The sequence below is a fragment of the Schistocerca piceifrons genome, chromosome 8, assembly GCF_021461385.2.
Source record: "Schistocerca piceifrons isolate TAMUIC-IGC-003096 chromosome 8, iqSchPice1.1, whole genome shotgun sequence".
NCBI lineage: Eukaryota > Metazoa > Arthropoda > Insecta > Orthoptera > Acrididae > Schistocerca > Schistocerca piceifrons.
This window is the reverse complement of record NC_060145.1, coordinates 255057753-255070235: the sequence shown is the minus strand read 5'-3', so window position 1 is coordinate 255070235 and position 12483 is coordinate 255057753. Positions and strand designations below refer to the sequence as shown.

Sequence of the window (12483 nt, the reverse complement as noted above, 5' to 3'; positions counted from 1 at the left end):
TTCTGTGTGAAATAAGCTTAATAGGGTATCAAGATAGAAGATTGTGGATTTGTAAGTATGTGGTTGTGGCATTTAAGTGGAATGTGGAACAGGCAAATGGTGTGATTTGTTGGGGTCATGGAATTGCACAAAGAGATGGATATTCAAGTGAGTGGCGATTGCAATACTGATTATATCTTCGTTGATAGTGAAAAGTAATTTGTGTATGGGTAATGGTACGCTGATATGTTGGACTGGGGAGAGACTTGGCGGTCATCAGATCCTGATTGTGATTCAAAGCACCTCGTCAGAGTGGACATCCCTTCATAACATAACAGTCACTCAATCTCCGAGATTTGCTGCTTCTTTCCTATCACCTTACCCCCATATCAGATAACATGACGAAACTACAAACGCCAGACTAAACATAAAAAATAATAAAATAAAAAAATCAACAAAAAGAACTTCGGAGTCTCGGCGTGAGACGGTATTTAAACGTTTGCACCATGCGAGTGTTTAGTATTGAAAACAAAAGAAGACTTCCATCACTGGTCAGGAACAGAGGAGGAAATGAACCTCACTTCAGTACCTTGATAAATGCTCTGATTTCTAGCCTCCAGTAGAAACAATTTGTAAAATGTGTGCAGTTTTCAGGCATCTGACGATGTTTCAACGGACTGAGACGAAACGCTTTAGTGACGAAAAAATAGATTTAGTAACTGCATAGAATGTATCATCACCAAGAATGTACTATAAAGAAAATAACATTATGGATGTCATTATTTTAAATTAATTAACATTGGAATTATATATTATGTTTTAGACGTGTATTTCTTATTCAGTAGGCTCAAACATTTGTACATGTCCTTATTAGGTCTGTTGATGTGGAAAGTATGGTACACACACCTTTTCTATGTAATATGAGTTTATAAATATGTCTCTCAAAGTTATGAATGAAACAAAAGAAATGTTAATTTTTCGGTACTTCATTGGTCCTTCTAGACATTTCATTACAAATCAGAACTATATAACAAAAACAATACAAAAACAAACATGACATAACAAAGATAATACGTCCTCATCACTTTAACATACAAGCACCTTTCTAATAACAAATAAATAGTCCCAACTCACACGAAATAAAAATGCAATAACTTTCCTTCTTGTATTCCGTGAGCACAGTGTATCTATAAATTGTAGGAAACATTTTTTTCACATAATAGTGGGAATGGAAGTTTTCTGTAACATATTTTTAGACAAATGTTCATTTTGCAAATTTTGAACTTTAAACTACAAGTTAAATAAAACTTCACTTTAAGAATTCCAAGGCTTTCATAACAGAATCTAATAGATTTCCTTTTGGTCGAAAATATGTCGAACACTATTACCTGCCGTTCACCTTATGAAAATATGTGTCTCGAGTAATGCACGCACAGCCATCACTACATAAACAGTCTTTTACTGGTCACGTCAGTACAAAGTGACCATGTTCTGCTCAGTACAAGATCGTAATAACATGCTGAACTTGTCTCTAATAGAATCTGTGAGTAACATACTAGTATACATGCAGTCATTCGTGTCATATCTGCACTATACTGATGGCTTTATGTATATGTTTATGCACAATTTTTAAACTATGTATTTAGGAATATTACTGCTGTCGTCCTACTGATCATTATATTGAAGTTTATGATATAATTTAATATTCGTAGACGTGTTCCCACGTATTACAATGGAACCAATATTTTACATACTTGAGGTCGTAGAAGTGTCGTTTAAATAAATACGAAGAATTTTCGGGTCGTAAGATTAAATGAAACTCACGACGTGTAATTAAAGTTACATTTAGATGCGCCTCAAAGGCGTTTCGGTACAATTCACGTATTCGTTTTGGGTAAACAAGTAAGTGGACTGTACTGAAATGTCTTTGATGCGCATTTAAATGTAAGTAAAGTTTTAATTACATGGCCTAACATTTGAAGTAATCCATCTTATAATCTAAGGTTTTTTTAAAATTGATAATGCTTTGTTGGCAGCTAATTTACCTAGAAATACCATTTTCTAGTCGAAATAAGAATACACTGTAATAAAAACATAGGATAGGGAAGGTTCTGACGTGAAACGTCATATTCTAATTAACACTCGTCTTGGTCAAGAACATTTATGCCAAAATCTTCCGTACTGTTGTCATATATTCTCCGCCACAATTGCATGACGTACAAATACCTTCGGTAATGCCGTCAAATGTTCTGCACATTGCATATCCGCACAGGTCTGTCACAACAGTGCGACTTATCCCTCAACAACTCTAACATTAAGAAATACTGCAATATATGTGACAGTAGTACAGATGGTTTTGATGTAAATTTTCTTGATGACATTTTAAGTGTTAAGCTCTCCTACCAGTATGTTTCTTTCTTTCTCCTTCTTGGAACGCCCAACTAAGAACCACGTGCCAATTTCAGTTCCTTATTTATTTTTATTCTATCCTTTTCTTTCAGTACTCCTTGATCTGTTGACTATGTTCTTTGATCGTGTCTTCCGACCATAACAGACCAGTTTTTTTCACTCTTTTACTTTGGAATCCTTCCACATCCAGTATTTTTACCCCAAACGCCTCTCTGTCAGTTGTTTCTTCAGCATTTATGTTATTTTTTTCTACATACTTTTTACGTAATGCTCAGCCTGCATTTTTTTAATGTTTGTAAAAAAATTCATTTTTCTTAAATAAATCATAAGCCAAATCTCCTGGCTATTTCCTCGAAAAGATTATTTTGTGTGACAGCAGATGCCACATTTTCAGAAAGACATCTACAAAATTCAAGATAGTTTATTCCAGTATTTTCGTTTTCTCTTCCCAGCCTTATTCTACAAGTCTTATACTCATTCAGTTCTTCAATCCAAATTCCCACTGTTTTTTTTTTTTTTAGAATACAGTTATACAGTTACAAAGAATTGGGGATAGCCCATCACCTTGTCGTACACTTGTGTTTGTTTCGAAGGATTATGATATTCCTCCCATACATTTTCTCTTTAAATATTGTGTCTGTGAGTGTTTCACAAATTAGATTTGCTAATTCAGACTTTACGCCAAATTCTTGAACTATTTTAGTTACAGTTTGTGAACGAAATGAAAGGCCTTTCTCAGATCGGCAACCATTACTGCAATATCTTTGAGTTCAGTAATCTATGGTGCGTGACTGACTTCGCATTAATTACTTGTTCGGAACATGATCTGCCCTTCCTACAACCACCTCGATATTCACCAAAATGACTGTCCCAAAAGACTGTCCAGGGTTGTTTCTGCTCTTTTTAGTAAAGTTGTTTTTATTTTAACATATTTTGACTTTGACTTAGAAATAGACCTTCCTACCGAAACCAGACTTCAATAAAGCAGTAGTCACTAAAAGCTGCTTATGCCGGTAACATGAATTTCTTCAAATATATATTAATGTTTACCTCACGATTTGCTTCCTCTTACGTCTCGAAAATTTTTATGGTTATAACATTTTAATGTACATGATAGTCTGCATCTGAATACAGTCGAGGTCTGTTTCTCATATTTCAGATATCACTTGACAATAGCGCAACAGCCGAAAGAGATCAATAATATATTCTAAACCTCTGACGAAAGCCCTGGCACAAAAATGGTTTCAACTTCAGCCAAATTCCTAACGGTTGTGAAACCCAACGTAAGGAAAAATGACGGTTTTGGCCCATGTTTTCAATTGTGTTATTCAGAAAACAATTATTGGAATTTGCACCTTTTACTTCATGGTAAAGTCGTCTTGGTCTCAATAAATTTATTAACGTCAAATCATCGTTACTTGTTGCACCGTCCTTCACGGTTAAAGCGAGACACTGTGCGTCTGTTACTATAGTTGGCCTTCCGGGCGTGCATCGAGCACAGGCTGCTAGACGGTGAACCAGGTGGTCGCCAGCAGAGCGATGGCAGCGGCGACGCCGACCACGGAGGATGGAGCGTGCAGACAGGCCGCCCCAGAGGGTTTGTTGCCCACCGCGAGCACGGCGCACTGCTCTGCAGACAGCGGGCTGCCTGCAGCGCAGCCGCGCGCCTTGGCCAGCGCCTCCGTCACGCCGGTCCTCTTCCGGTAGGGACACACGTCCTCGGCGTCACACACTCGCAGGTCGTCGGAGACGGCCAGCTCCCTGCAGCTCTCGTACTCTTCAGCAAGGCACAGCAGCACGTTGTCGGAGATCGACGTCGAGCTCTCGCTGGCTCTCAGTCCGGACAGAGCGCCCGTCTCCAGCGCCTGGATGGTGTTCCTCTGAAACGACAGCCTCGACTTTCCTCCCTGGGACCAGTGGTGCCACCGTATGCTGCCGCTGGCCAGGGCCGCGAAGGTGTTATCCGACACGGTAGCGTCCTCTGACTGCACCGTCAGGGCGCGTGCGCCCAGGCTGGCGAATTTGTTGCTCTTCACCACCACCTGCAGGCTCTCAATGTACAACGAATCGCTGCTGAGGTTCGGAAACCGGCATCCTGCTATTTCCGTATAATTCAGTGTTATCCCATTAAGGAAATGAGATTCCAGCTCTTTAAATGCGACGTCTTGTGTGATTAACGTCTCCATATTCTCAATTTCCTGCAAAAGAGAAAGTAATTATTACATTGTAGAAACATACACTATTTTTTAAGGGGGCCTGAACGTAAACAGGAAGCTTTATCACCCTAAGTTTTAAGAAACAATTACTTCTCATCTGTAACGCTTAGAACGTTACATTTACACTACTGGCCATTAAAACTGCTACACCATGAAGACGACGTGCCACAGAGACGAAATTTAACCGATAGGAACAAGATGCTGTGATATGCAAATGATTAGCTTTTCAGAGCATTCACACAAGGTTGGCGCCGGTGGCGACACCTACAACGTGCTGACATGAGGAAAGTTTCATACACAAACAGCAGTTGACCGGCGTTGCCTGGTGAAACATTGTTGTGATGCCTCGTGTAAGGAGGAGAAATGCGTACCATCACATTTCCGACTTTGATAAAGGTCGGATTGTAGCCTATAGCGATTGCAGTTTATCGTATCGCGGCATTGCTGCTCGCGTTGATTGAGGTCAAATGACTGTTAGCAGAATATGGAATCGGTGGGTTCAGGAGGGTAATACGGAACGCCGTGCTGGATCCCAACGGCCTTGTATCACTAGCAGTCGAGATGACAGGCATCTTATCCGCATGGCTGTAACGGGTCGTACAGCCACGTCCCAATCCCTGCGTCAACAGATGGGGACGTTTGCAAGACAACCACCATCTGCACGAACAGTCACCGACGTTTGCAGCAGCTTTGACTATCAGCGGTTACCCTTGACCCTACGCCACAGACAGGAGCGCCTGCGGTGGTTTACTCAACGACGGATCTGGGTGCACGAATGGCAAAATGTCATTTTTTCGAATGAATCCAGGTTCTGTTTACAGCCTCATGATGGTCGCATCCGTGTTTGGCGACATCGCGGTGAACCCACATTGGAAGCGTGTATTCGTCATCGCCATAGTGGTGTATCACCCGGCGTGATGGTATGGGGTGCCATTGGTTACACGTCTCGGTCACCTCTTGTTCGCATTGACGGCACTTTGAACAGTGGACGTTACATTTCAGATGTGTTACGACCCGTGTCTCTACCCTTCATTCGATCCCTGCGAAACCATACATTTCAGCAGGATAATGCACGACCGCATGTTGCAGGTCCTGTACGGGCCTTTCTGGATACAGAAAATGTTCGACTGCTGCCCTGGCCAGCACATTCTCCAGATCTCTCACCAACTGAAAACGTCTGGTCAATGGTGGCCGAGCAACTGACTCGTCACAATACGTCAGTCACTACTCTTGATGAACTGTGGTATCGTGTTGAAGTTGCATGGGCAGCTGTACCTGTACACACCATCCCAGCTCTGTTTGACTCAATGCCCAGGCGTATCAAGGCCGTTATTACGGCCATAGGTGGTTGTTCTGAGTACTGATTTCTCAGGATCTATGCACTCAAATTGCGTGAAAATGTAATCACATGTCAGTTCTTGTATAATATATTTGTCCAATGAATACCCATTTATCATCTGCATTTTTTCTTGGTGTAGCAATTTTAATAGCCAGAAGTGTATACAGAGTGTTTCACAGTACATCTTACACCCTTCTAGAGGTTGTAGATGGGACTTAGTAGATCAAATTTTACGTAGTAACTCATGCCCGAAACGTCATCCAACGACGTTACAGAGAGTCAGAGCTATAGCCCCGGCGCCTGTAAATGTATGTATAAAGGGGTTTCAAGAAGTTTTGCACAGTCGTCACTAATTTTTTTCTATTTTTTGCAGCAGGAGAATGAAATTTTTTGTGAATATACTTGGAACATTTAACCGTAAGTTGGTATATAAAAGTATTTTCTTTTATTTACAGGTGAGCCACAATGGACCGTGAAGTAGATGTCAGCTTGCGACAACGGTCGATGATGGAGTTCCTCTTCAAGGCTGGCGATGATTCTGAGACATCGATTCATAGGAAGTTGCTCCCTGTTTATGGGGAGGACACAGTGGATCGCAGCAGTATCCAGCGGTAGGTGCAAAAGTGTAAGGAAGGTGAATTCTCTCTCTGGACAATCCACGATGCGGAAGACCATCGACAGCAGGGAGTGATGTGAATAAACAGACCATTGATCAAATCATCCACAATGACAGATGCGTGACGACACGACAGCTTGCTGAAATGACTCGTTTGTCATCGGGTAGTGTGGTATCACTGGTACAGTCACTAGGGTACAGAGCAAAACTGAGCACGTTGGGTGCGTAGATTGCTGACAAGAGGAATGAAAACGATGAGGCAGAATGTGTGCAAGGGTTTCATGAAAGCCTTTACTGAAGAGTGGAAACAGTATTTTGACGGAGTCATTACCCAGGATGAAACAAGGTTGTCCTCGTCCGAACCTGAGAGCAAAACCCAGTCCATGGAGTGGCGTCATCCGGGTTTCCTTCCGAAGAAGAAACCAAGGCTTTCACGAACAGCAGGCTGAAAGGTGATGGCCTCCTTCTTCTAGGATCAGTATGGTGTCATTTTCATTGACTTTTTGGAACTTGGCTCCACAATTAGCCGGGACCATTACTGTTTGACATCGGACAAGCTGCGACGTGCCATCAAGACCCACAGACAACAGCTTCAGGGTCAGCACATCAGACTACACCACGACAACGCCAAACCCCATACAGCCCTTATGACGCAGGAGAAAAGCAGGAAAATGGGTTGGAAAATTTTTCCTCATCCTCCCTATAGTCCGGACTTGGCTCCGTCTGATTTTTACCTCTTTGGTCGTCTGAAGGCGCACCTGCGTCGCAAAACATTTGATAGTGGGAAAGACCTTATTTCCTGTGCCAAGCGATGGTGTAAAAGTCAATACCCAGAATTTTATCAAAGTGCATTAACATCAAGGAACGAACGTTGGGCCAGATGCGTCACAGCCGATGGAGGCTACACTGAGTAGGCTCAATGAATAGCTAAATATTCCAAGTATGTTCACAAAAAATTTCATTCTCCTCCTGTAAAAAATAAAAAAATTAGAGACGACGGTGCAAAACTTTTTAAACGCCCTTTGTATATATATATAGCGTGACTCCACGATGCTGTTACAGACCTTCTAGCACGATGTAGGAGGATAAATGTATCACTTTTAGGTCACGGTCCCTGTAACGAAAACGAACGAGTCGAAATTTACAAGCGAAAACCGTTATGATACCTCTGACAGTGGAATACATCTACTGATACTGTTGTTGCTAGGATTGTAGGTAGGCAACTTTCAGAGGTGGTAGTATTGACCGGATCAAGAAAAATGTCTAGTAAACATTGGCTCTAAAATGCATACGCTAAGAGCTTTGAACACTTGATCAATAGGGGAGATGTTTTTCACACTAGCGAAGATGAACAAGTGCTCACAGCTCTTGAGGTATGCATTTTAGAACCCATGTTCCCTAGATAATTTAGTATCTTGACCGGTTTCGGGCACTTAGTGCCCTTCTTCAGAAGGTTTATTATGCTTATCGCATTATTTGCGAGTGCTAATAATAAAGTGCATACACTTCTGAAGAAGAACACTAAGTGCCCGGATCCGGTCAAGATACTAAATTTCTTTTATGCAACTTTTTGCTTATTAATTCACTATATACGACTACAGTCGCTTATAACGGACAAAATACTAAACAGTCGGGTGATGTTATTGGGCAGCCTCTGTCGGCCGGCCGGTGTGGCCGTGCTGTTCTAGGCGCTTCAGTCTGGAACCGCGTGACTGCTACGGTCGCAGGTTCGAATCCTGCCTAGGGCATGGATGTGTGTGATGTCCTTAGGTTAGTTAGGTTTAAATAGTTCTAAGTTCTAGGGGACTGGTGACCTCAGAAGTTAAGTCCCATAGTGCTCAGAGCCATTTGAACCATTTTGAGCCTCTGTCGATGGCGTCCGGCGACCGTCGTCGGTGGCACTCTGACCTCAGCCTAACATGTGATACCATAATTGGTACCGTCTGGCCTCCAGAGTACAGATGTAGAGGTAGATGTAAATGTGGTTGTAGCTTTAGGTGCAGATGCAGATTTAGATGGTGGTGATACGTTGTGCACTTTTTTCGTTATGAGGTTAATGTAATGGGGGTTCCTCGAAACTGTGTGTATTGACTGCAGTATGGGACGAATTGGAGTGGATGTTATATGGAAAGGTGCGTATGCAATCTATGTGGGAAAGAACTGATAGCTGCGATGTAGATGTTAGAAGATGCGTGGAAAGACAACAGGGCAGGAAAAGTTTGATTGCAGCCTTCATTCAGGATGACGAGGGTAAGCTACGGTTGGAAGGAAAAGTACATTGCAGTGTCCAGTAGACGGACATGAATGGTAGGTATGTTGGTAGAGGCATGGTAGCAGAACAAGATTCTCAAGGATGGGAAGTACTATAGGATCATGGGAGAGATGTAGGAGAAGTGGAAGTGTTCTAGGAGTTAAAAGTGGTGTGGAAACTGTATAACCGGTAGAGAACACGATCGGGAGAAGACACACGGTCCAGCCACATTAACGGGACTACTATCTACGCTCGACGTCAACGTGCAATAACCACCCACAGGTGGCAGGAGACGTGACTAGCAGTGGAGCGTATATAAACCCAGTCGGGGACACGAGAAAAACACAGTGCAGTCATTGATTTAATGCAGAAACAGAGTGATTATCTGGCGTTCAAGAGGGCATGATGATTGACTTTCGGGCCAAGGGTGGAAATATTCCCGAAATGGCTAGTTTTGTGAACTGTTCGCCTGCCGCTTCGGTTAAAGTGTATTGTATATGGCAAAATGGCACTATCCAAACCTGTAGCCGAGGCAACTGCGGTGCAGTATGGACCATAGATGACAGGAGTGAACGACAGCTTTGGAGATGTGTACGGGCGAATAGAGGTGCAACTGTTGAGCAACTGACAGCCCAGATGAAACAAGGGTTACCAACAATGCCTCCTCAATGACTGTTCAGCGAACGTTGCTGCGTGTGGGCCTCCTCAGCGGGCGCCTAGTTCATGCACCCAAGCTGACTGCTGTTCATTGGCGACAAAGGCTAGACTTTGCACGCCAGGACTGCCAGTGGGAGCCCACTGAGTGGCGAGGGGTGGCCTTTTAAGATGAATCGCGTTGTATGCTCCATCGGACAGGCTGCCGCTGGCGTGTACGGCCTTGCAGCAATTGTCGGAAGGGTCCAGGTCGGAGGAAGGAGCGTGTTGGTCTGGGTAATATTTTTGTAGCATTCCCTGGGTGACCTTGTGATTCTGGAAGGCACAATGGATCAACACAAGTATTCATCCACTCTTGGAGTCAATGCTCGCCCCTACATGCAGTTTGTTTTCCCTCGACATCTACCGAGCGAACTGGCGCAGTGGTTAGCACATTGGACTCGCGTTCGGAAGGACGACGGTTCAATCCCGTGTCCGACCATCCTGATTTAAGTTTTCCGTGGTTTCCCTAAATAACTTCAGGCAAATGCCAGGCTGGTTCCTTTGACAGGACGCGGCCGACTTACTTCCCCATCCTTCCCTAATCCGATGACCTCTCTGTTTGGTCTCTTCCCCAAAATCAATCCAACTCCTCGGAATGATGGAATCTACCAGCAAGACAATGGAACGTGTCACCCACTTTGCAGTACAAGTGTGCAGTCTGAAGAGCACCAGGGGAGTTAACTCTACTGCCGTGAGCACCAAACTCTCAGGATTTAAACCCAGTCGAGAATCTGTGGGACCACCTCGATCGGGCTGTTTGTGGCATGGACCCTCAACTGAGAATCCTAGCGAAGCTTGCAAGTGGACTAGAGTTGGCATAGATCCACAACTCTGTCGGTTCGTTCCAGAACCTCATTCACTCTCTTCCTTAACATCTCCCTGCAGAAGGGGTTATTCACGCTTTTGACAGGTGGCCACGTTAATAAGATGGATAGTGTAGTTGGATGCGGAAATTAAGCTGGAGTAGATACAGTTCCATGATTTGGAGGTAGTTTTACACTACCTCCACCGACCTGTATACAGAGAATCATAAACGTATTTATTGTTTAGTGTATTTTTACTTATTGTTGTGGATTGAGCATACCTAACACCCCACCAATCTGGCGATTTGGAGACAGACTCGAAGCGTGTACCACTAGGGGCAGGTGTATCAGAACCTGTAGACGTATCATTCGGTCTGTATTGTCACATAAAATTAGTTCGTGCCTGCAGATATGTAACTCAATGAACAGATTTACAAAGCAGACAGTCGCATGCATATGCTACTCATATTGACGTTTACCACGTCAGAAACAATGCTCATATTGAGCAAGTATAATGTGAGTTGAAAACTTGGAAATATGCTATATAGAGGATGTTTCAAAGTCTTTGCATCAAACATCCATGGGTGATAGATTACGTCATGAGCAAAAATTTATGTTAGAGATAAAGTGTCATCTGACGCTTTCCGGAGTCACTGGGCGTCTTTTTATTCAGAAGATGGCCGTAGGGCTTAAAAGACAAAATAAAATAATTTTTTTAAAAAGTGTATGATATGGTAGTGGATCATAGAATATTAAATGTGTAGGAAATAGCTGACGCCAAATGCACATTAGAAGAAAGGGTACGAAACATTTTACATAGATAATTAACTGTGAGAAATCTTTATTTAAGATTTGTTGAGTGCCAACCATAGGCAAATGAGAAAACGAGTTTCTCGGCAACAATTTCAAAACGAATGTAGCTCCTTGTAGATAGATCATGGGACCACCACTTTAAAACAAAACCGTAACAAGAATACAATAATGGAGCTAAAAAAAAATGGGAAGTTCATTTCTTCTTTCAGAAAGATTGTGAGCAGTGTTTTCGATGTTGAAAATGGGAGTCTTCTTGTTAATTATACTACCTAATCAGATCTACTCACATATTAGGGGACATTAATACGTTATGTGTCCATCCTTCGGCGTTATGTTGGCTTCCAGCCATTTGGGGACAGTTACAGTGAGGCTTCTGAATGTCTGTGGAGGAGTGGCAGCCCATTCTCCCTCAAGAGCCGACTGATTGCAGCATGAATCCTCAACCGAAAATTCCAGCACAGCTTATCGCAGCACTGGAGCGGCATGGCTATACAGCTCGGTCGGTACCTTCCAGAACTTCATTGATTCTCTTCCTGCACGTCTCCCTGCAAAAGGGACTATTCAGGCTTTTGACAGGTGGCCACATTAATAAGACTGGACAGTGTAGTTGGATTCAGAAATTGAGATGGAGTGCACACAGTCCATGATTTGGATGTAGTTTTCCACTGTCTCCCTCGAACCGGTTACAGAGCATCAAATGTGTATTTATACTTATTATTTAGTGTTTTTATACTTATTGTTATGGGTTGAGTATGCCTAACATCCCACCAATCTGGCGATTCGGAGACAGACTCGCAGATGACGAGTGATACTACAGTGATATTCGTAACTACCTCTAGGGTTTCAAAAGACGACTGTGTAAAACTGAGTGACATGCAGAATGGCCATATATATCAGTGGAGAAAGCATGTCTCCAAGTTTCGATTCATAACACTTTGACGAAGCGTGTACGACTTGGGTGTATCAGAACCTGCAGACGAATTATACGGTCTGCTTTGTCACATCAAATTGGTTCGTGCTTGCAGAAATGCAACTCAATGAATAGTCCGTTTCAGGGACGCTGTTGTTCACAAACCACTTCCTGTTTTATGACAGGATGCATCGTTATGCCGGTACAGGCAATCATCGCCTCCGAACTGTCTTGGGCGTAGTATGCCAAGCTGTAAAATGTATTCGTATTGTCCGGCATTTAGCTTTTTGTTAAGCATAATAAGGGTACCACACCCTAAACACCAAAAAACAACCCCATACCATAAGGCCACCTCCCCTGTACCTCACCTGATGGCAGGTAACGTTCTTCAGGCATTCGCCAAACACAAATCCTTCTATTGGATTGGCACAGAGCACAGTGGAATTTATTA

At 42.9% G+C, this 12483-nt stretch overlaps 1 protein-coding gene across 1 annotated transcript in view; it reads right to left on the bottom strand.

The window, feature by feature from the left end:
* Positions 1-791: 791 nt before the first annotated feature.
* LOC124712250 overlaps positions 792-12483 on the bottom strand; it is a 72896-nt gene continuing 61204 nt past the window's right edge. The window contains exon 3 of the mRNA XM_047242545.1: positions 792-4586. Within this exon, the coding sequence (XP_047098501.1) occupies positions 3894-4586 (693 nt within the window). The 3' untranslated portion in view covers positions 792-3893. The remainder of the gene's footprint in view (positions 4587-12483) is intronic.